The 24438-nt window shown below is 42.5% G+C and overlaps 1 protein-coding gene across 1 annotated transcript in view; it reads left to right on the top strand.

Annotated features, from left to right (window-relative positions):
• TENM4 (teneurin transmembrane protein 4) overlaps positions 1 to 24438 on the top strand; it is a 594301-nt gene that overhangs the window by 496501 nt on the left and 73362 nt on the right. The window contains exons 17-19 of the mRNA XM_042838225.1: positions 1808 to 2024; positions 15318 to 15437; positions 20048 to 20309. Coding sequence (XP_042694159.1) covers positions 1808 to 2024; positions 15318 to 15437; positions 20048 to 20309 — 599 coding nt within the window. The remainder of the gene's footprint in view (positions 1 to 1807; positions 2025 to 15317; positions 15438 to 20047; positions 20310 to 24438) is intronic.

The following is a 24438-nucleotide window of genomic DNA, read 5'->3' as shown; positions in this document are numbered from 1 at the left end:
AGATTTTGTGCCCGAGCTGATAAATTTTTGTGGCAATTTTGTGAGGAGTTATAAAGATGTAGTGATATCAGAACAGACAGAGGTAAGGGTAATGGATGGGGTTTTGGAAAGCACTTTTGCTAGTCTCCCATTATCTTTAATGGCAGCTGCAGAGCACTTGTGGAAATGGCTTACTAGCATGTGCTTGTGTGCATGGAGCAGGTTTTCCTCCCGCTTTGACCCACACGTAGACTGGAAGCTCTGGGAGCACTCAACAGGCTTTCTTTCTGCTTTTCTTTGTGAGGGTGGCCACATGGGATGCTGTTGCAAGTGATGTTTTATGGCACAAAAATCTTCCAAGAATGGGACACGTCTAATTCAACAGAATCCCAGTGCATGACATGTAAGCCATCATAAGCACTGCAGAAATAATAACAGATCAGATTCTCATTCTATTTATATTGCAGTAAATTCAAAGTAGTGCCAATAACAAAGGGCTTCTAATTCACACCAGTGTAAGTGGGATGAAACAGAAGCTCATAGTCTGTCATAATGATAAACAAGTTTGTCTTCCTTTACTGTTTCCTTGACGTAGAAAATACGTTATCCTGACAATCACAGAATCATAGAATGGCTTGGGTGCATGGATCTCGAAGATCATCTTGTTCCAACCCCCTTTGCAGTGGGCAGGATTGACATCCCCTAAATCAGGCACTGGATCTGGTCGCCCAGGGCCCATGTAGTGCCTGACCACTCCAAATCTAATCCCACTTCAGGAGAAACCTACCCCCTCAGGGCAATTTTGCTCTCCAAACGCATTCATTTCTTACCAAAGGTGTCAGTAGGATGCTAGCTGTAGAGGTGGTTTCTCTGATATGTAGAACATCCAGCAACTACTCAGAGACCAACCACTGGTTTCACATAGGTCTCTAAGCAGCCATCACATGGTAACAATTTTCATTCACTATCTATCAGTCTCATTTGAACTGACGATTTCAAAAATCCCCAGAAAAAAATAAATAAATAAAAATAAAAATCCAGTTCCCTTATCTGTTTTCAAAATCCACCTCTACTACATGCTAACAACTTTTGTTTCTAAATGTGATGCCTCACCAAACCTTTCCTGAGGTGGCGTCTTAAAATGAACTGGGGAATGCTCCTGTGGTGATGGGAGGGGAGGTAATACTGTCTGTGTGTTTGGTGAGTGGACAGATGTACAAATTCATTTTGCTGGACTACGTTTGGCAAGCTTCTTTCATGTATGTCCACTGCTATTACTGTTGTTATTTTTAATGTACTGTTGGTGAAAATACAGTATTTATATCCTGAGAGTTTCAAGGTTGCTTGGTTCTCTGAATCTGCATGAAATAACTGTGACAAAAGCCAAATGAGACTGAACACTTCCAGCAAAATTTTTACCTTTTCATTTGTCTGGCCAAAATCTCTAGTGGGGTAGATGTGTAGATCTCTCTATAGCCATTGTAGATAGCATGGCTTTCTCCACTATTGAGTCCTGCTGGAAGGACTGTTACCTTTGGTGTGATTTAGTTGACCTGCTATTTGTAGAGGGAGCAGGAACAGCGTATGAAAACCATTGATCCATGAACAGAAAGGAAAAAACAGCAGAAAACTTGAAGGATTGTGGAATCATCTCAGTGACCAAGAGGGGAAATGATGCTCTTTTTGGAGTTTGAAGGGAAAATGCATTGCTCTATGCAAGCATGAAGTTCACGTTTCTCTATGTGTACATTATAAAGAGCTCTTGCACCCTGATTTCTGCCATGTTTCGTGTTCCATTTGCTCTAAAGTCTTCCTTACCCTTCTGCAGATGGCCTGGTGGATTGCATGGACCCCGACTGCTGCTTGCAGCCACTGTGCCATGTCAACTCACTGTGCCTGGGTTCCCCGGACCCCCTAGATATCATCCAGGAGACACAAGCACCCATCTCCCAGCAGAGCTTGCATTCGTTCTACGATCGGATCAAGTTCCTGATTGGCAAAGACAGCACTCACATCATCCCAGGAGACAATCCCTTCGAAGGAGGGTAAGTGAATTCTCATTTTTCTTCAGTAAAAGCGTGAGCCACTTAGCCATGGTAAGATGTGAAATGGCAAATTGCTTTAAGAAGGAACATTAGCAAGATGCAGAACACAGGAAAGGTTTCGGGGAAGTAGACCTGTGAAAAATTTTGGGGTGATCTAATTCTGGTGGATGTCTCCTCATCTTCAAGAGATCCTTATGGGTCTCTTCCTACTCAGAATATTCTGATTCAGGATGTTCCATGATTCTATGGAAACTTAGGCTATTATTTCTTACTGAAGTAAGAAAGATGCTTCTCTCCTAGGAGTTACACACGTCCTTCCTTCTCCAATCTCAAGGAATGAAAGCCATTTATTCAGCACTTTCCAGAAGTATTTAGTAGACAGCAATGGCAAGCCTTCTACAATGTTAAACACAGGTTTGACAGAGCCACCAAAGAGGGAAGCTAACACAAACTTTGGAATCTTTGGTATGGCTTCCAAAAGCCTAGATAAAATCTTGCAGTGTAGGGAGGGCTGTTAGAGTGACTTCTGATGTAAACAATCGAGTGGGATATGCACTGATTTTAGTACTGAGACATTCTTTTTCACTACATTGCTCATCAAGAAATAGGAACTAGCAAATCATGCGTAGCTCATGTCTCTGACTGCTTTTCAGGCATTTGTTTAAGGGCATGCCTGTCTGTCAGGAGAGACAGTCCCTTTAAAACCATGTGCCTGAAGCAGGATGCCACAGTACATACCCTGGGGCATTAGCTTCTTAGATCATTCAGTGTCCACTCCAAATGTTGCCTTTCAGAAGTGGTGACCCTGAGCCACGAGGTGGTTCTCAACACTTACATTTGAACTCCACTGAATTCCACCCCATCATTAACTGCTTACTGTCAGCTTTCCCACGCACAGCAGTGAATGGCTTGGCACTGAAGCTACACAATCCTTGTGTTCCTGCAAGTGGTTATTTGAGTACTTGCATCTCAGCAGGCCTCTCAGGCCCTTTGGGTGTAACCAAATGCTCTTTGAAGAAGGGACATTGCCAGCATCCAGTGGGTATCACCCACCATGGGTATCACCTCCCACATATTGACACCTTCAGTGGTCTACAGCCTGACCTCAGATATGAACCACTTGAAGGCATGCCAGTGTGGGAGAACTGGCCTAATGTGATAGTTTCTGATTTGTCTTGCTGCCAAGCCCTCCATGAAAGCTTATGGCAATGATTCAGATTAAGGCCAAACAGTCATTCTGTAGCAAACAGTTTTCCTTTGCCAGCATTCTCAAGTTTGCACATTCTGGGTACTGAGCAGCCTAGGCTCTGGACTAAATGCTGGAACAGTGAATTCTCTGTTGTCAGTTGTTGTAATTCGTTGCTCTAAAATCAGGTCATGGAATACAAAATTGTTTGTGCTCACAGTTTCATTTTTTGATATATTTAGGGTTGTAGTTGATCAGTTGAATGCACTGTTGGAAGTCTTTCCACAGTGGACTGTGGTACCAGGGCCATGTGTAACTGCCTTGTTTGATAACTAGAGTATTTCAGCAGCATGTATATTGGGTTTAACAATATTTTCTGAACAGATAAAGAACTGTAGGAATCAACATGCATGCGTAATACCAATTTGCAGCTTCTCTTTAAAGGCTGCTGGCATTCAGCAGCACACAGAGGTTTAGGGGAAGAAATGAGAATTTCTCATTCTACATTGAATTTGCTTCTGGGAGTGCCAGCAGAGAACCAGAAACAGTGTCACTTAGGGCCACATAAATTCCTAATGGAGGTACGTGTGTTTCATAGAACTAATAGTAGATCTCTATGTAGAAAGGAATTACTTTCCTTCTGTAAACATTCTGCTAAATATTCAGGATTCAGAAGGAGCACCTGCTAGCAATAATGTTTATCTGGCATATAGATTTCTAGAGTGAAGGAATGCAGAGATTCAAATCATTAGGAAGGATTTTAATGATTACTTTTCATTAACTACAGTGGAACTAATAAATGGAGCTCCTTGTTCCATTTAATGCAAAGAATTACATATAGTGATGATTGTAAAGACTGCCATTCTTAAAATATGAACATAGAGTGTATATTGCTAAATATGTTCTACAGACTTACCACCTTAGACTGTAATTGTCCTGCACCTTTCAAGTTAAAAATCTGACTCATCACAAGAGCAGTTGCAGATAACAGCAGAAGACTCCAATAAAAGGTGTATTTTCCCATGAGAAAGCACTGCAGCACACAGTCTGGGTTTCTTGGTCTGTTGAGCTGCTGAAAAATGACATTACATTTTTGGGTTATTCCATTGCTGCCACTGTGATTCATGAAGTCTTCTCCTTGGTGCAGATCAAGACAATACACTGCCCATAAAGCTGTGGTGCCCCATCCCTGCAGCGCCCAAAGCCAGACTGGATGGGGCCCTGGACAGCTGAGCTGATGGAGGGCAACCAGCCCACAGCAAGGGTTAGAGCTCACTGATCATTACAGGCCTTCTAACCTAAGCCATTCTGTGATTCTGTGGTTCTTTGATTGTGTGACTGCTGGGCATGAGATATATCCCACTTCCATCCAGGTGCCTTCATGGCTGGAGTTTGATCCATGCCACTTGCTGTAGGCAGTCCCATAAGCAGAGGTGAGTGGAGGATCTCCTGACTGCCACATGGCTGTTGTCATTCAGACATCAATGACATCTTTCAGATCAGAGATTTCAAAGCATACTAGTTAGGAAGGAGGTGTTAACACCACATCCCATTTGCATTCCTGTATGGCCTATGCAGGAAAGGCAGCAGAGTAAAGATGACTGAATACGTATGCAGTGTCTTTCCCAAACTTCAGAGATGCAGCTTAGCTACCCTTAAGAGAGAACAGCCGTGCAGATCGCCTAATGGATACAAATAAGTGAATGCCTCATGACAGCTAGCCTTTGAGTGAATTTATTATTGAATTACACTCCAGCTTTTTAAGAACAAGCTGACTTGACAAGCTCTCTCACCATTGCAAGGAAAAAGAAAGACAATGATAAATTACCCAGATGGATAAAGGTAAAGACCTGATCTCGTCCAAAATACCAGCAATTATATATTATTCATGTTTGAGAAGAAAAAAATAATCATTGCCCATATTGAAATGAGTGTTTATGATGATAAAGCAAGGAGCTAAATTAAATTCTGAATGCACAGAATGTCTTTTCACATCATTTTGATGAACAGATAACAAGTGCTCTTCTGCTACTTGATCGTTTGCGTATCGATTTTGAAACCACTTACTCTTGCTGTTTGCTTTTTGTTTTTAAGCCATTCTTAGTTGCCCATCACTATAAGGAGCAGCGCAAGACGCGGTGATGTCAAGTTGTTGACTTTCAAGTAGGACACCTGATATCTTTGTTCTCTCTTGAGGGGCAGTGTCAGAAAATTGCAAGAACAGGCCGAAGTCCTGAGCGTGGAGCTCTTTAAACTGAGCGTCAGCACAGGATTAAGTTATCTCAGAAAACCATATGCAGAAATGGCGTGGGTTTTTTTTTTCGTAAAGTATGTTTGCAAATAAAATACAGGTGATTTTTTAAGAAAATGTGGTTTGCACCCCTTATTGTTGGCATGTTTTGTGCGTATCTATTTGCTGCCAGACATATTAACCCATGTCAATTAAATGGGCAGCTAGAAGTGGCCTGCTGCGTTATGAACCGAGCAGGATCTGATACCAACTGCAAGAGCAGCCTCTTATTGCCCTTAGATCAATTGTTTAAGTAGAAAACACAGTAAGTTTTTGTGGTTAAAGTTTCTGGGCGAAATGAAATCTGCACATTCCCTCCATCTCCTCGTGCCTCCACGTGGATAATGTGCCTTACTGACTCACCTGGAAAGGGAGCCAGTGTTCAAGGCAAGGGATGGTACCTATGTTCCTGTACCTGGCTGTGAGAATAGGATCATATTTTTCTGTATTTTAGACCAAGCTAACACAACACCTCTTCAAATCATCTCAGCTTCACTGTCTTCCAAGGGCATCCTTCTATTTTTGTATCTTTCTGCTTAAATGAACTACTTGTAAGTGACAGATCACAGCTTTTTGAAATATAGAATAATGAGGAATTTTCAAAAGACTTAACAGTTATTATTTTAGAAATTGCTCTCACATGCAGGAAAGCATACTTGTAAAACTTATTTTTTTTCAGTGTACAGAGCATATATGTATGTGTGTGTGTGTCTTTTAACGTTTGCCTTTCTCTTTTCATTTTAAATCATAGACCATAGCATTATTTCGGCTCACAGTGATTTTGAGTTCAACCTGACATTATTTCCATATAAAGAATTAATGCATAATATGCAGCTACCTACTTCCATTTTGTGGCATTTGTACCCCCAGGATTCTGTGAAATAAAAGTTCCTACAATTTTTCATGTTTCTCCTCATAACATAGCACTATCATAATGTCATTATGTCCCCCTTTCACAGGTGGCAGTGAAAGGAAATTCTGTGTACAGTCATCAGAGAAGCTGAGATTCAGCTTTTAACAAATACTAAAAATTATTGAGTATTTATTACCAAGTGCTCTTATACTGGATTTGCTAGGAACTTCTACAAGAAAAAGTCATACTTGACGAATTATGAATTCATCTTTTCTCTGTTAGTATACATTGAACTATTGATTTCTCCTCTCAGTGGGGAAACAAATGTTTAAAACCAAAAGAATATATAAACAAATACTGGCATTATATGAAGGATAAAACAGCATGCCACATATATAACCAAGAAAACAGATTGGAAATGGAAAATATGAAGAGAAGAAGCAGAGATAAGGGCTGACCCATTTGCCACACTTAATTTGAGAGTCCTGGCCTTTGACGTGTAGATGGAGGCTCATGGTTCCTACGTCCATCACCTTGGGAGACCCACCTGGATGAGCCGTGTCTGGAGCCTGCGAGACTTTGAAGCTCTCGTAATGTCAGTGGACCTGGGAGCTTTTGGGGTGTGAAGCAAACAGAGCTCGAGCCTTCAAAATTCCCAAGCAGAAAAGCAAAACTTTCCTAGTGAGTTAAGTACCTCCCCGATCATGAAGTTCCTGTTGTGCATATTTGGGTTTTGGAGTCTAAACCACTCTGTAGATGCCGATGTATTCTCTTGGATCTGGCACGTAGACATTTGATTAATATTTGTTCCATATCCAAGATATGGTCCCTTGAAACAAGCAGCCCACACACCCACTGTTTTGTATTGCTCCTTAATAGACATACTGCCGTGATAGCCCTGAGCTGAGTCAGTAGCTCCATTCAGTTTGATAACATCACTAGAAATAGCGTATCCTGTTCGATGGAATGATTTGATTATTTCATTATGTCTCCTCCAAAGAAAATATCAACTCATGGTTGTAATGACTCTCACATGGCACTTGGACCCATTTATCCTTCAAAAAGTTGGAGCTTTCTGCCCCAAGCTGCTTGCTGCCTTGCTTCTACACAAGTTTGGTAATCCATGTGCAAACAGGACCGCTGGGGCACCCTCATCCTCCTCAGAACAAAATCTGTTTTCCTGCCTCAAGCTGCACAGGATGAGCTGATCCCGTTGGCTTTGCACTGCTGGGGTGATGCTCTGCCACACCAGATCAGTGCTGGGCAGCAGCCTGGAGCTATTGGATGCAAACAGCTGAGTCCTACTGAGGTTGTCAACCATTTCCATTTGTCAGGAAAATTGTGTCCTTTGAGCATGACATTTGCTTGTTAAATTTGTTAAAACCTCGTATATAAAAAATTGGTTTTAAAACCCCAATCATAAAATCTTTTCTATTTTATTGTATCATTTTTTTTCCCTAATTCCTTTGGATCACCGCAAAGCTATCAGAAGGGCTGTGTGTAGTTAAAGAGCTTTCCCTCTGATCATCAAAACGAGAGCTCATCTTATCATTACCTGGCAATAATGTATTTCTTCTGCCCTGTTCAGTTCTGCTTTCACTGTGCCTTCAATTCAGTGGGAGGTATGGCATTTACTCTGGGTCTTCTGCAGAGCTGAATAGGTGGCCATAGCTTATAACATAAATACCAACCATAAAATACTATAACACAGAACTAGCAAGATCTGCAGAGATTTTTGTGTGTGTGTGATGACTTGACACAAATACATTATTCATCTCTGGAAGTTATTGCTCTATAAAGTCTTTACCTCTCATAGAAATAATGAGTATAGGATCACTTCTGAAAAAATTTTGAAATGAGCATAATTCAGCATTAGGTGCAAAAATTATCTAGCATCTCATGAGCTATTGAACCTGAAGTGGATTTTACAGATCTAACAAAATGAGAACGTGGTTTTGTTTCCTTGTAGGGCTGCGTTTCTTTGGTCTTATTGAAGTGAAAGAAAGAAACCAGATTTTAAAGCACTTCTTAGCCAACCACACACTGAATAAAGGGATTTTGCACTGAAACTTCGCAGTAAAGCACAGCCCAACTTTATAGGCATTGTATTTCCTAAAAAAAGCTTTTCTAAAATACTTTCACTTCCATAGTTATAGTTGGAGCCGGCTTAATAATTTCATAGACCAGCATTAATGTCTTTTCCTCTTCATTTCCTCCTTGCTGAACATCTTCCCTGATTCTTTTATCCTCCCATCTTTCCATTACACCTCAACTGAAAAATCTGGGGATGCAGAACTAGTGCGTCAGTGAGGCACAGAGACCCAACATGTTTTGGATGGCACAAGTGGCATTTCTGTCCAGCAGTGACCACATTGCTTGGCTGATTGGAGAGGCAGACTCTGCCTTCATCTTCCTCCTTCCATCCCTTGAGGAATAAGACACACAAGTGTGGCAGTAAGGCTCAAATACTGGGAGAAGTTTTCAAAACCGTGGAGACCTGAGCCTTTAGAGACTGAGCCATTAGGGAATTGTTTTGAGAGCAGTGATCATTTAATTGTGTTTTCTAGAAGGGATAGGCGTTCAACTCTTTCCAAAAATGATGCTGTTTCTGGTTACTAACTGTCATGCAAGAAAAGAGTGTTCTTCTCCCTTTGGATCATCTAGAACTCCGTCACCAGTACTGCCAACTGAGATGGTTCTGCAGATTTCTGAGAGCCAGTTATTCACAGAGCAGAACAGGGGCAGATGCACACAGTGAGGAGCTGGAAAAACTGGACAGCAGTCACAGGTCATCAAAAAACAGACGAAGAAGACCCCCTGTCTCGATACTGCCAGGTTAAACTTCAACTAATGAGACGAAGATTCTCAAATCTGCTTCTGAAGGTGTTATTGTAAAATCTTGATTAATGAGTGCTTTCCTCCTGTACTTGGAATACCACCTTCTTTAGCCATGATCATATAAACCTCACATTTCTTTTTCTCCTGCCCTTCTTCAGGCAATTTAAGCAATGTTTGCGTTGGAACATTTTGTTCAGCTGCCTGTACTGTTTGTTTTGTAGAATATCTGAGAGAGAGCTGAGGGTTTCCTGAAAAAGGCCAGCAATTAAAGTCCTTACCCACATAAGGAGCCATCAACATCTCCTAACCCTTCAGTGTTGGGACCTTATAAAGAGCTTAATTGAGCAGGTTGAACAAACAGAGCAGATCCTCTATCTTGCTGCAAACAACATAACGTTGACTTTATTTTACTGAGCCTGATCAGAGCTCTCCTAAACTTTGCTCTTCATTATCCAGTGTTTTTCTCCCAGCTCTCCTGGGCTTCTTGCAAGGTTGAGTGACAGGATCTGCTGCAAACCACGTCTGCCAGAGCCACTTTAGCAGATCCCTGCTTGGGACTTGGTTGAATATCAACACATTCAGTCCTGTGTCAGATTGACATTCTGGTGCTCTCCTTATTGGCAAGGTTCTCTGCTGAATCTAATTCACAATTTCTATCCTCACTGCCCCACATGTGCCAAAGCCTTTCAGAAACTCACTTATGCTATCCATGGGGGTGGTGGAGTCTTTCTGGATGGCTACTTTTCAATTTAATTATATTTTTTTCATATGAGCGTACCTTTCTTCTCTAACAAAACACCCTGCTACCAGGATCTTTTCCATTCTTTTTTCAAATCCTAGCTTCTTAATTCAGAAGACATCTAGATAAGCAGAGGAGTTGCCAATTTAAGCTTTTCCTACAGCTAAACTGAAGAACCTAGAAAGGAATTAACTCAGTTCAAGAAAAGCCTATCAAGAGATGTTTCAGCACAGTTAAGAAACAAGTGGGCAGAGCTTTATTTCCAGACAGAGCTTTTTTCACAGACAGCTTTTGAAGGGGATACTGCCACAAGCAATAAACTTGAAGATTTGTATGTTCTGCAGTTTTCTTTTCTTCTTTTGCCCTTCATCTGTCAGCTCAGGCATTCTCTGTGTGGCCATGTGTTTGATCATGTTGCCCTTAGCTTCTATCTGGCATCCTACCAATTTTTTTGCCTGTCCAGGACCAGACAGCTCTGAGGTTGTTTCACATGAGACAGGTGCATCCAACCCAACATGGCCAAGGTGTATTTTGCTGCATCCTGTGTTCTTATCAAACAAAAAAGTAACGATAGCTAAAGCCACCAGCTTGTGTTTCTAACATACAACTGCAATAATCTATATTTATTGGTTATGTTTCCCAGAATGTCACAGATGAAGTACCTTGAGACTGTTAAAATCCCTATGCAAGCAAATAGCAGATTGCTACAATTAGCCTTTTCATGTCCCCTGAAGGAGATGTACCTCAGTACTGATTTTGCAGGAATGCTAGAACACACACAGACAATCTGATGTGTCCTCTGTTGCACAGGTCTGTAACAGAGAAGGAAATAGAGGTAAGACTGACTAATTTCAATAGTGAAGCTCTTACCAGCAAGGGTGCTGAGGCCCTGGCACTGCTGCCCAGAGAGCTGTGGGTGCCCCATCCCTGGAGGTGTCCAAGGCCAGGCTGGATTTGGCCCTGGGCAGCCTGAGCTGGTGGGGGCAACCAGCCCATGGCACGGGTTGGAAGTGGATGGGCTTTAAGGTCCCTTCCAACTCAAACCATTCTATGATTCTGTCATTCTAAGAAATAAATTCCTAGATTTTCACTCCATGATGCTCTCCTGAAGGTTCCCAGCATATCTATCCCAGTAAAATGTGAAGTGGTAGATAAGATCAAAGAGATGAAGAGATTTATGACAGCAAATTGAAATACTTATTATGAGTAACTTGGCTGAAGCTGGCTAAGTGGTCAGATAACTATCTCCATACATCTGAAATCTTTGAGGGAGAAGGCACAGTGAGTTCTGGAGGAAATATTTCGAGGCACCACGGAAATTCATTGGGGGTGAGATTTCCCCTTGGCACCTATTCTCAGTCAAGGAAAGAATATACATTTCTGCCTGAAAAAAAAAAAAAAAAAAAAGAAAAAGAGAAAAAAGAAAGATTTAAGATGTGTAGAATTTTCTTTCCACAATGAAAAAATGCTCAGCAAAAGCAGTATTTTTGTCAGTGCCAAGCAGTGTCAGCAGAAAACATCTATGAATAAGAAGTGTTGGAAGGGCCAACGTTTAAGTTATGAGACACTGGGTCAGAGTCAGTATTAAAGACAAATCCTTAATAAGAATCTGTGAAATGGCTTTTGGGGATTTACTTTTCTGGCTTCTGTTCTAAAACTCTTTAGGTCTGTTCGGATTTTGTAGAAAAGTAAAGCAGCCTATGGAACTTTCCTTATATCTTACCAATGGGAATGTAAAGGTATCAGTGCAGCTCTGTCTGCTTTGCTTCTGTGTCCCAGCTCTTACCAGGAAGGCTTAACTTTTCTAAAGCATAAAGAAGAACTTGAATCTGGACTTCAGAAGGCAGTGGTATAAAATTGTGTAGTATGCCACCTGAAATAGCAATTTGACCATGTGTTGGGGTTTCCGAGATGTTTTTAAGGACAAATTAAAATAAAATAAATTGGGAAGGTCTGATTTAAAAATAGAAAACAGACGGAGTACTGTTCATTGCAAAACAAAAATCCGTACAGCCTCATGTGAAAGTACTGAAGGAAACAAGTGAAAACGATACAAACAAAAACCAGAGGCAGGAGATAGAAACTTTTGCTATTTCAATGGGAAGCCAAGACTCCAGCTATGAGAAATTTCATTTAGCTCGACTGTAGAAAACACTCTGAACTGGCAGACCTAAACTGATGGAATAAATCTCTTCTATTAACATGAGAGATAATTTTATGTAAATATATCGGGAGACCTAGCCGGGCTGAGCGTCTTAGCAGTACCACTTAACTTGTTTGTAGCATAATTGCATTTAGACCAAGGTCTTCTGAAGGAAATGGCTGACTCAATTAGCATTAACCAGGTTCCTGGGGGGCTTGGCGCATTGTGGGTAGTCGATCTTGCCTCCAGAAAGGACACGTTGACACTGGAGAAGCCAGCTGCTTCCCACGTATTGTGCTCACTGCTTTTCCCAAGCGGGGCAAATTTTATCACCTAGGGAAAGAGGAGAGTTGAGAATCTAATCATACTTTGGTTTTCCTCCAGTTCCCATCCCTCCTGCCTTTAAGTGAATTCAGATTTGTGCATATTGCTCCAGCTTCTTTTTATCACTGCGGTTTGGGAAGGACATCCCCTCTGTGGGAACATCTTCCCCTACAGCACGTAAGTAAAGCTGTTGTTGTAGTCCTCTAGAGGACTGGTAGATGCAGCTGCTTCTCTGAGAAGAGATGTTAGCCTCATCCAACTTAGTGAGCACACAGATGTGCTGCGAAGCATTGGCTGGAATGGGAATCCTGTCTCTTGCTGGAAGATGGGAGTTCAAATGAATTTGTTAGAGCTGCAAAGTTCTGTGCTTGTCCACACTGTGCTGATCCCTGTTACTGAAGAAATAGTTGTCTGTGATATGTAACAGACCAGATGCTTGCTGATATAAAGCACATCCCACCATTAACAGAAGCTGAGGATCTAGGCTAATGTGTTTGCAATACTAGTTAGATGTTTGAAACTGCTTGGACCTGTTTTATGTATGACAGCAGGAGAGACACCTGCAACATTTTGCATGTTTTCCTTTCCTTGCTTTTAACTCTTGGATGGAAGGAACAACAAATGGAAGTGTTCTTTCTGGATTTGCAAAAATGTTTTCTGATCTTGCTTCTAAAGTATTTTAAAACATTAAGAGTGTCATTGTGGACTTGAGTATGCAATCAGTAAATCAGAATGCTGAGACCCAACCAAAAGGAAGGTTTTGGTTTTCAAGCAAATCTGTAGTGATTATCTTTCATAAAGTATCAGAATCATGGAATCATCTCAGTTGGAAAATACCCAAAAGTTCATTAAATCCAATCATCACCCAACAGTACAGTTCCACCACTAAACCACGTCCTTAAGCACTACATCCACACATCTCTTTAAGTTCCTCCAGGGATGATGATATTGCCTCTGGATAAGAAGCTGAGAGGAGATGATAGTTCCAAAGGGTATGGATGGAGATGGGGCAGGGTGGTGGGCATCATGAAAAAACCTGGGAAGAGAATGCCTGACTTCTGCTCTTAGCTTGGGAGTGAGGTTACACATACTCACTTGTGCAGAATTGCACTATGGTTGCTGACCTGTAGGCTTCAGCAGGATTTTTCTAAGCACTGACATTATCCCAGGTATATTCTGTGTGTATTGTGATCCTTTAAGTTGTATTTTCTGTCTGGTAGGAAGTGACACATGTTTTGCTTTGCCATACTTGAATATTGTTTCAGTTTTTTTGTGTATGTGAAGTTGTGTTAGAGCCTTCAGTGAGAAAGGCAATAGAAATGTGAAAAATATTATTAACTACAAGCTGGGTCCAGGTCTTTTCCTTCATGACTCCTAGCGATGACATATCAGAGAAAATTCAGTGACAGAAAAATCACTTCTATTATCTCATTTTCCTGTGTTCTATTCCAAAATTGCCTAAGAACCAAGTCACATTTCAGATTGCTGGCACATTCTGGTAACGCTTCGAGAATTTTTGATAATATTTGAGCTCTCCATTTACATCAGTAGGAGTTTTAAGACTCCCTGAAAAATAGTCTGTTTGCTGTGCTGTGGAAAATACAACTAACACAGCCTTTACTTAATAGAAATTATATGTTATCTCCTTGCATTATACAGTATCAGATTTTTAGATGGACTCTAAGAAAATAACTTGATCTTTCAAGTGTTCACGAAAGCAACTTTACAAAACATTGCAGGTATCATCCTTTGCCTGAATGAAGAAGTAAACTGGCATTTCTCAGCTCAAGTGAGTAGATAGCAAGCGCAGCTGGGATGATTTATTCTCACTGAAATCTGGTCCTGCGCCTGCAGAAACATTACCTTTCAACCCCAGCTCTCCACCAGGACAGCAGTTAGGAAAATCACTCACCGGCTCATGTTAGCACACTGACACCACTATTTGCTATTGGTGCTCAGAAAAAAATAGTTGCCCTCAGCCAAAAATTGGGCTCAGACACTCTCGTAGACATGTGATGCTTTGTCTTTGCAGGAAGCTCTTCAGGTTGCAGCACGATAATGACTTAGAGGTCTGGAAGCAGGCTGTGGAATGAGAACATAGAAAAATCTGTCTTTGGCTTTGCTGCAGATTTTCTGACTGACCTTGGACAAACGAAATGCACTCTGCTTTATTTCCTCTCTTTGTAAAATACCTGTCGTGCAGGATTAATCAATATTTGTAAAGATCCTTACGATCTTTAGATAAAAGAGCACAGAGTAATCGGAACAGATGTAGTCCATAAAATATTGCAAGCTACCAAACTTGGAAAGAAGAAGATGGGAAGGAAAATCCTGTCTTGTTAGAGTTCTCAGTTCCTCAAGCATTTTCGTAAGGAACCTATCTGAGCCCAGAAAGCGATCTGTTATGTTTTTCACAACTGGTAACTTAAGGGTCTTTTTGGAATCTGGAAGAAAAAAAGCTTTCAAGCCCATTGTTCGTATTTCTGAGAGCTTTTGTGCCATAAATGTATCTGTTCATGACTTGCTATGTATCTGTTTGTTTTGATTACAACATGTTTTGCCCTCGGTTAGGGGAGTATTGTCAAGACACTGAAGCTTGGTTAGAGCAAATTCCAGTGTGATGTTGTGAAGCCCACAAAGGCTCATAGTTCATGAGGTAGTACATGCTGCAGCAGTTGTATTTTTCAAGAGAAGGTGAGAAGTGAACCTCAATCCTGATATCAAATATCCTTATACAACTCCTGAGAAAAATTTTCTGGGGCAGCAGGCCACCTTCAAGGAATACTGCATGGCCCTATGCTTCCAGCCTCAGTCAGTGTATGCATTGTCTAATTGACAGGAATTTCTAGCCACAGAAGTAGAGAAAAATCCCCTATTTGTCAAAAGAATGACTCTCTTATCATTTCTCTCCTTCCTCCAGACACGCATGCGTGATTCGAGGCCAGGTGATGACAGTGGATGGAACCCCCCTGGTTGGAGTCAACATCAGTTTTGTCAACAATCCTCTTTTTGGATACACGATCAGCAGACAAGATGGCAGGTAGGATATCTTTATAGGATTTGTAGTATTCAAGCAATAATTGAGCTACTAATACTGTCAACACTGAAGAAAAACTTCAAAAGGTCCATTTACTGTTGATGCATTTTGAAGATGTTGATGCATTTTCGTTGTTGCTGGTTGTTCATTCTAGTTTTTTATTACTGTTAACTTTGTAGTATAGACTGGAATCATTAGCCAACAATTAGGAAATGCACTGCATATGTACATAAAGAAAAGATGTCTCCTGCAGTTCTGTTCTTACTAATTCATGTTAAAATAATTAGGAAGAAGTCATTAAGATTACAGTTGTGTTACAGTCAAGTGCTTAATATTTGAGCAATCACACTCAACCAAAACAAAACCGTTGCAAATTGAGAAAGTCTTTCATCTTATCTTTTGTCTGTCAGTGCTAATTGGCTCCCTTTCTTTTAAGCATAAAAATGAAACATAAAGGGTTCCAGCTGCACATGCTCCATGTACTGGCTGCTAACCACTAGCACTTGGGAGAGGATTTATGGATTTTAGCACCCTCCAATCCACCACTTTCGTTAAAGGTTTGACTTGGCAAGAGAAGCTGGTAGAATTGTGATGAAAAAGAGGTACATGTGCTAGCAACATGTGCTGAATGCTGCCTTGTTCATGCTTGGGGTTTTGCACCTACTTCAACAATGATGGTGACTAAGTTGTCTTATTGATGCTGCACCTTTTGGATGATGTGATAGTAACGTCTTGACGGTAAAGAGTGAAAAACCAGTGCTCTCCTTCAGAAAACACCTTTGGAGCTGGTGCCTGTGTGTTGCATGTAGCTTAGGCATCACTGCAAAAGGGAAAAAATCTTGCACATTTATTCTAAGAATATCTCTGTCAAACTCACTGAACGTACTTTGCGTGACAGTGAGATTGAAACTGCACTCTCAGCATCAAACTGCTCCGAACAAACCTGCACAAAATCTGCATGTATTAGAACACGTATATGCCTGCAAAGTTTGTGGGCAATAATACCTGCCAGAACCTTCTTCCATCTGCTTGTTTCCTTGCCCTAGATAACACACAATTACTATGTGTAATATTTCCCTGAGATTGAAAAGACTTTGAGGAAAGGATTGTCTCTTTGCTTTGGGAAGGGGCCTTGCTTTTAACCACATCTCTCGCCAGCAAACATAACAGGGCAAGAGCACATAGGTGAGCAGTGCTATCCCAGCACCTTTGCAGTAGTTGTGTTACTATTTCTTTCCTGTAGCAATAATTCTGTTACTGCTGTAGGGTTAGACCAGGGCTTGCACACCATGTCCTTCCCAACCTCTGGCAGGGTGAATGCGGCCAGGCTCTTTACAGCAATGCCTAACAGCAGAACAAGGGGCATTGAGCACAGACTAAAACACAGCACATTCTGTATGAACATGAGGAGAAACTTCTTTGCTTTCAGAGTGACAGAGGCTGGAACAGGCTGCACTCAGAGGCAGTGGAGTCTCCTTCCCTGAATATGTTCAGAATCTGCCTGGATGCTTTCCTATGTAACCTGCTCCAGGGAACCTGCTTTAGCAGGGGGTGCACTAGGTGATCTCTAAAGCTCCCTTCCAACACCTACCATTCTGTGTTTGATTCTGATTCTGAATCCAGTGGCTTCCTCAGTAGCGAGGTCTTCTAAAAATTACCTTAAAATGTTCAAGAGCATTCAGACTAAAATTATCAGGGCAGCAAATAGTGTTAGACATCCTTTATTTCTACTCTTAGTCTTGTTCCCAATTTAGCAGGTAGCATGAGATGTGTCCCTGAGCCTTGCTGGGCCAGCCAACCAGCCTGTAAAAGGAAGATAACATTTACTTGCCTTCCTTACTGGTTGGAACATCATTTATTAAATACTATTTGTAAAGCACTTTCAAAATCAAATAGAGAATTATTGCTATTACTGTTTCTATTATGTATTTTGATTGCTTTCAGAATTCTTTCTAAATAGAGCTCTCTTCTCATCAGCTTTTCCACAGTGCAGTTTTCACGTGATTGAGTCACTGTGTTTTAAGAAGTTGATGTTTTTAAGCAAAATGCAGTTTCCCCTGATCTGCAATAACAGGCTGCATGCATTGCCAATCCATAAGCCATACTTTCAAATGGAACCTTAAATTTGATCAAATTTGTAGCTTGTAAAGTCTATGAGTCATCACGTGGTTGTTGGCATGGTGTTAATAAAATGACAGGAAGGATTTCAGCACGACTTTGCCACTGTCACGTTCAGCAACTCTGTCAGTGGCTCTCATATAATGTTCAAGACTTGGAACTTCCAGAGCAGAGATGAGAAAGGGTTACACTTTTCTGTTTTTTTGGGTTGGGATTTTGTTGAGCCTGCTTTGTGGGTAAATAGAGAATTTCAGCCTCTGGCCTTCCTCTCCAGAGCCTTTTAAGGAAAATGGAACAATATGACTGTACAGTAAGTGCAATTTTTTTTAAGTGATAAAGAAGACAACAGAGATCAGGAACAAAACCAGAATCAAAAGTATCTCATTCTTTCAATCCCAAGACAGTTTTCTTTCCTGTTAAATTTAATTTCACTAAGGGAAGCCGGGACGAGGGTGTTTTCAGTTTAGGATTTTCTGTTTGGTTTTAGCTACAATCTTGTTCAGTTCATCAGGGGAGCTTCAGAGCTGCACCCTGTGACTCTGGGAAGAACAGCTCGTGAGCAGCAGTCCTGTGTTCTCTGCATCTCTGTGTTTTCACAGCTGCTGGAGCTAACATGGAGGCAGCACCTTCTGCATGCTGTTTCACGTATGCAAGGAGGCAAGGCTGTGTCCCTGAACACATTACCCCACCCCTGACCAAGGCTTGGTTGGAGCCAAGAATCACTCACAAAGACGAGGAGTTTCCAAATAAAAACACTTTCCCACTTGCCGAAAAAAAAATGGGCATAATTTGTAAAGCTTGTTTCTTCCCTCCTGTTGCCCCTTTTAGTGTCCAGATTCACCCAGCAAGAGTTGCACCCTCGTAGCTGAAAGGCTTGCCAGATGCTAACTGACTGTTAAAAATGCCCTCATCAAAGCAGAAATTCTGTGCAGCTTTGCTGGCAAGGAGCTGCAAGTTGCTTGTTAGGCTCTGCAATCCAAGCTCCATTGGGCTGGGAAGCGGATGTCCCCACTTGAGTGGTAGAATAAACATGTCTTCAGGTTTCTAAAATGCTTTTCACTCCCTCCTATGGACTCAATTTAGTGTTCTTTCCTGAATAACTCAGTCTTTTCACGTCTGTGTTTACTAAGTGGCACCTCAATCTATTGTCTATCAGAAAAAAATGGACAGTGCATCCTTTGTTGCTACTCCGAGGTTTTTGCAGCAGACCCAAAAGCCTCATGATTAATTAAAAATGATAATTTTAGGGACTTTTTTCACCTACTTTATCATCTTGCAATTACGAGGTGCTGGCTTTGGGCTGTCAGAGTGCTTATGGACCTGGTCCTCGTGCACAGAAAAGTGCTTCAACACACAACTCTGAAGCACTTGAACGTTTAGGCCTCCCCAAGCTTCAAGTAGTTCTGTATGAGACCATCAGACACCAGCACCAAGCACCTCAAGTGAGAACGATGGAAGAAAGAACTAGAAAACCTTCTGTGTCTGAATGCATAACTAAGGAGAACAAACAAACAACAAAAACAAAACAAAGAAGCAAAACCAGAAGGTCTTCAAATCATGCTGATATCTTTCCCTTTCTCAGTCACACCTCTTGTTTGAGTATATACATAATAGATATATCCTGTGGTGCTCCACTAAATCATCCTCTGGCAAGGCATGAATTTTAAGTATAGCACAAAGGAAATAGAAAACAACTTAAAAAAACTCCATCCCAACATCTTTACATCAAGAGGAAGAATATTTCCTTTGTTGAGATAACATCCGTTCAGACAGCTCTGGCAGGCTGTCTGCTCGCCCAACATGATGTTCTCCAACACTAACTCATACAGAAAAGCCACTTAGCTGGGGGTTGCATAGGATGAAGTTGCAGACTGTAGTTGGACCACAGGCAGTGGCTTATCTACCCTGCCCTAAACGATTAAGAGTCAAAAAGGATATGAGTGAGTATGAGTGCTGAGTACTGAGCACAGGGACAGCCTTCTAGTCTCTATTTCTTCCTTGTGCCTAGTACAGTGCAGTCCATGACTGGGCTCCACATGTTCCCTGGGTTGCATTAGGTATTAGTCAGGTTAGCAGTGGATGCCAAGACAATTTATGTGCTGGCATGTCAAAGAAACTACTTTCCAAATAGTTTATTTCATCGTGCAAATGGATCCAATCTGCGACTGTGGCTGACAAATACTCCAAGAAAAAAGTAAATGAGTATATATGGTCAAATAACACTAGAAAACCAATAACAAAGATAAACGTTTGTCTGAAAAAAAGAGAGATAGGGATGTTTTTATTCACAAGGGAACAACACAAAAAGATGCCATCTCCTGCCTCTGCTACTTGCTCTTACCCAACAAAAGCTTCTTCAAGCTGTAGATTCGGTATTTGTAAAATGTGGGTGATGGTATTTCTGTGGCCTAGAAGGATGATTGTTTTTCTCCTTCAATCGTGTTTTCTTTCAGGATGTTGCTTACACTAACTTTGCCTTCCATCTCTTATAACAGCTTTGATCTCGTTACCATCGGCGGGATCTCCATTATCCTGCACTTTGAACGGGCTCCCTTCATCACCCAGGAGCACACGCTGTGGTTGCCATGGGATCGCTTCTTTGTCATGGAGACCATCGTCATGAGACACGAGGAGAATGAGATCCCGAGCTGCGATCTCAGTAACTTTGCTCGACCCAACCCTGTGGTCTCACCATCTCCGCTGACGGCTTTCGCGAGTTCCTGCTCCAAGAAAGGTCCTATTGTTCCTGAAATCCAGGTATGAGCTTGAGAGAACATCATCCAGTTCTTTTCTCTGCTTCTTTTGCCTACTCTGAGTGAATTGAACAATATTATGCCTCTATGTCTTTTTCTATTCCCCTACCTACTATTCTAAAAAGAAACATTCCCCCTTTGCTTCCTCATTTTTCAGACTTTTGCCAACAGCCGTCTCTTCCAAATACACACTTAGCTGGAAGGGTTGTTTTCCCTTATCCAGAAGGTTTATTTCACCTTATCCCTGAGAGATGGAGACCAAACGCTTGCATCTTTCAGTGGAATCCTGCCTTAGCCTTGCTTTGATTTCTTTTAGCATCTGTGGTGGGTAGGTAGGTTGAGGCCTGATGCAGGCCACAGTGGTTTTCAGGTAGTTCTTTGGCATTCAATACTCCAGTGCCCCATGCAAGGTTTATGAACTTCTTCTGCTCCAATGCCTTTCTCCTATTCAAGAGCAGATTTAATCCACTGGGCATTACCCACAGGGTTTGAAGATGAAGCCATTAGTCTGCAAAGATGCTGAGATGCACAGTCAGCCAGCAAACGACATGGCAGAAGGCCAGTGTACCAAGAACCTGAGTTTTATGTCATGCCATGATACCTACAATAGTTGAGCAAAGGGGTAGGGTGGCTTGTCCTTTCCCATCCCCATTTTCCTTTTTTTTAATGAAGGACAGTATAATAAAATCATAGAATATCCTGAATTCTAGGGAGCCATAATCATCACTGAGACCAATTCCTGGTCACGTTATATAAAATCATATAAACTAGTTTTAGCAACATGGTGTGAATTCGGAGTATTTTGCTGAGTGGCAACTTGGATTTTGAACTGAATGAACCAAACAACTGAATGACCCTTCCTCTGTAAAAATACTCACTGTGTTAAATGTATGGATTAGCAGAATTCAACTTTTCCTTTCTTGGACATGTTATTCCCTGGGTCCTACATGCCAGTACTCAGTGTATCCTGGGTATTGCTTTTAGTGACAAACAGTAGCCTGCCAAGGTAGAAATCATAGAATCATAGAATCATAGAATCACCAAGGTTGGAAAAGACCTAAAAGATCACCCAGTCCAACCGTTCACCTATTCCCAATAGCTCCTACTAAACCACGTCCCTCAACACAACATCCAGTCTTTCCTTGAGCACCCCCAGGGTCGGTGACTCCACCACCTCCCTGGGCAGTCCGTTCCAGTGCCTGACCACCCTTTCTGAAAAGTAATACTTCCTCATGTCCAGCCTGAATCTCCCCTGCCGTAGCTTGAAGCCATTCCCCCTGGTCCTATCACTAATGACACGAGAGAAGAGGCTGACCCTCAGCTCACTACAACCTCCCTTCAGGTAGTTATAGAGAGCAATGAGGTCTCCCCTGAGCCTCCTCTTCTCCAGGCTGAACATTCCCAGCTCCTTCAGCCTCTCCTCATCAGCCCTGTGCTCCAGACCCCTCACCAGCTTTGTTGCCCTCCTTTGAACACGTTCCAGGGCCTCAATATCTTTCTTGCAGTGAGGGGCCCAAAACTGGACACAGTACTCGAGGTGCGGCCTCATCAGTGCTGAATACAGGGGAACAATCACCTCTCTGCTCCTGCTTGCAACACTGTTTCTGATGCAAGCCAGGATGCCATTGGCCCTCTTGGCCACCTGGGCACACTGTCGGCTCATATTCAGCCGAGCATCAATCCATACCCCCAGGTCCATTTCCTCTATGCAGTCCTCCAGCCACACCGCCCCAAGCCTGTAGCGTCGCCTGGGGTTGTTGTGGCCGAAGTGCAGGACCCGGCATTTGGCCTTGTTGAAACTCATCCTATTGGCTTCAGCCCAGCTCTCCAGCCTGTCCAGATCCCTCTGTAGGGCCTCGCTACCCCCAGGCAGATCCACACTTCCAGCCAATTTGGTGTCATCTGCGAATTTACTGAGGGTGCACTCGATGCCCTCATCGAGGTCATCAATAAAGATATTGAAGAGGACAGGCCCCAGCACCGACCCCTGGGGAACACCACTCACAACCGGTCGCCAGCTGGATTTGACTCCATTTACCACCACTCTCTGTGCCCGGCCCTCCAACCAGCTCCTTACCCAGCCAAGAGTGTATCCATCCAAGCCTCTGGCTGCCAGCTTCTGCAGGAGAATGCTGTGGGAGACAGTGTCAAAGGCTTTGCTGAAGTCTAGGTAGACCACATCAACAGCCTTTCCCTCATCCACCAGATGGGTCACTAGATCATAGAAGGAGATCAGGTTGGTCAAACAGGACCTGCCCTTCATGAACCCATGTTGGCTAGGCCTGATCCCCCGGTCACCCTGCACATGCCGCATGATCTCCCTCAAGACAATCTGCTCCATAACCTTCCCTGGCACTGAGGTCAGGCTAACAGGCCTGTAGTTCCCCGGATCCTCCTTACGACCTTTCTTATAAATGGGAGTCACATTGGCAAGCAAATAACAACAAGTGTAGCAACAAATTGTGTGCTTCCTGCTTGACTACACTGAGGTTTCAGTAGCGTTAATGAGGAAAGAAGTCACTTCACATCTCCTAATTGTAGGAACACCAGGTACTGAACCAGGTACTGAACAAATGAAGCTAGTCATCTCATTACCTTTCCCTCTGGACCAAATCCTGTGAACCTTTCTCACACTTATTTCCAATTAGAGTCTCTGAGTTTGTCCTAGCTTAATTACTAAATAAGTCCCATGTCTTGTAATGTCCATCAAATTGCAAATTCTTGGTTTGATTTTCACATCTCTTTTTCTCAGTCCAACAAGAACTGTGAAAAACAATGTTTAATGCCGCTTCGAAGCAAATACCTGATACAGTGAAATTGCAATCAGAACTTCACTTATTATTTGGTGGGATACTTGTTAGATTGTGTTAATTATATCTATTGAACTCAAACATTCTAAAAAACTCCTCTTCAATAAGGATCCATCTGTCTATTGACTGTGAAAGTGGCCAGGAATGTAGATTATAAGCAATGGTTCGATACAAATTCCTGACTATAAATATATAGTGCCATTTGAAACACCCTGTAAATTTCATGCATTATCTCTGCCAATCCAGAATGATTACCCTAGGACCCTTCACCCCCAGTGATTCAGGTGGAGACAGTAAGAGAGCTCCTCCTCCATCTGGACTGTCACAAGTCCATGGGACCGGACGGGCTTCATCCTAGCATCCACTTGCAGCCATCTGCCAGCACTCCTGGTTATCTGGAGAGGTCCCAGAGGACTGGAGGCTTGCAGATGTTACTCCCATCTACAAGAAGGGCTGTAAAGGAGAATCTGGGGAACTACAGGCCTGTTAGCCTGACCTCGGTACCAGGGAAAGTTATGGAGCAAATCATCTTGGCAGAGATCACACAGCTTGTGCGTGGTGTGCGGGGGATCAGACACAGCCAGCATGGGTTCCTGAAAGGCAGGTCGTACTTGACCAACCTCACCTCCTTCTAAGGCTGGGTGACCAGCATGATAGATGAGGGAGAGGTGTTGATGTAGTCTACCTAGACTTCAGCAAAGCCTTTGACACAGTCCCTCACAGGCTTCTTCTGGGGAAACAGGCTGCCCATGGCCTGGACAGGTATACTCTTCTTTGGATAAGGAATTGGCTACAAGGCCGTGCCCAGCAGGTAGTGGCTAATGGAGCTAAGTCCAGCTGGCAACCCATTACAAGTGGTGGAGTGATGTCCCCCATCTTTTTTAATATCTTTTTTTATGACGTAGATGAAGGGATTGAGTGTACCCTCAGTAGGTTTGCAGATGGCACCAAGTTGGGAGGTGGTGTTGATCTGCCTGAGGGCAGGGAGGTCCCTCAGAGGGATCTAGATAAGCTGGATCGCTGGGCTGAGGTGAATGGGATGAGGTTCAACAAGGCCAAGTGTCGGATCCTGCGCTTTGGCCACAACAACCCCATGCAGTGCTGTAGGCTTATAGGGGATGAGTGTGGAAGAGGAAAGGGACCTGGGGGTGTTGATTGATCTCAGCTGAACATGAGCCAACAGTGTGCCCAGGTGGCCAAGAGAGCCAACGGCATCCTGGCCTGCATCAAAAACAGTGTGGCTAGCAGGAGCAGGGAGGTGATCACCCCCCTGTACTCAGCACTGGTGAGGCCACACCTCGAGTGCTGTGTTCAGTTTTGGGC

The sequence above is a fragment of the Centrocercus urophasianus genome, unplaced genomic scaffold (assembly GCF_019232065.1).
Source record: "Centrocercus urophasianus isolate 14NV4802_14NV808 unplaced genomic scaffold, USGS_Curo_1.0 seq_74, whole genome shotgun sequence".
Taxonomy (NCBI): Eukaryota; Metazoa; Chordata; class Aves; order Galliformes; family Phasianidae; genus Centrocercus; species Centrocercus urophasianus.
This window is presented reverse-complemented; position numbering and strand designations above follow the sequence as displayed.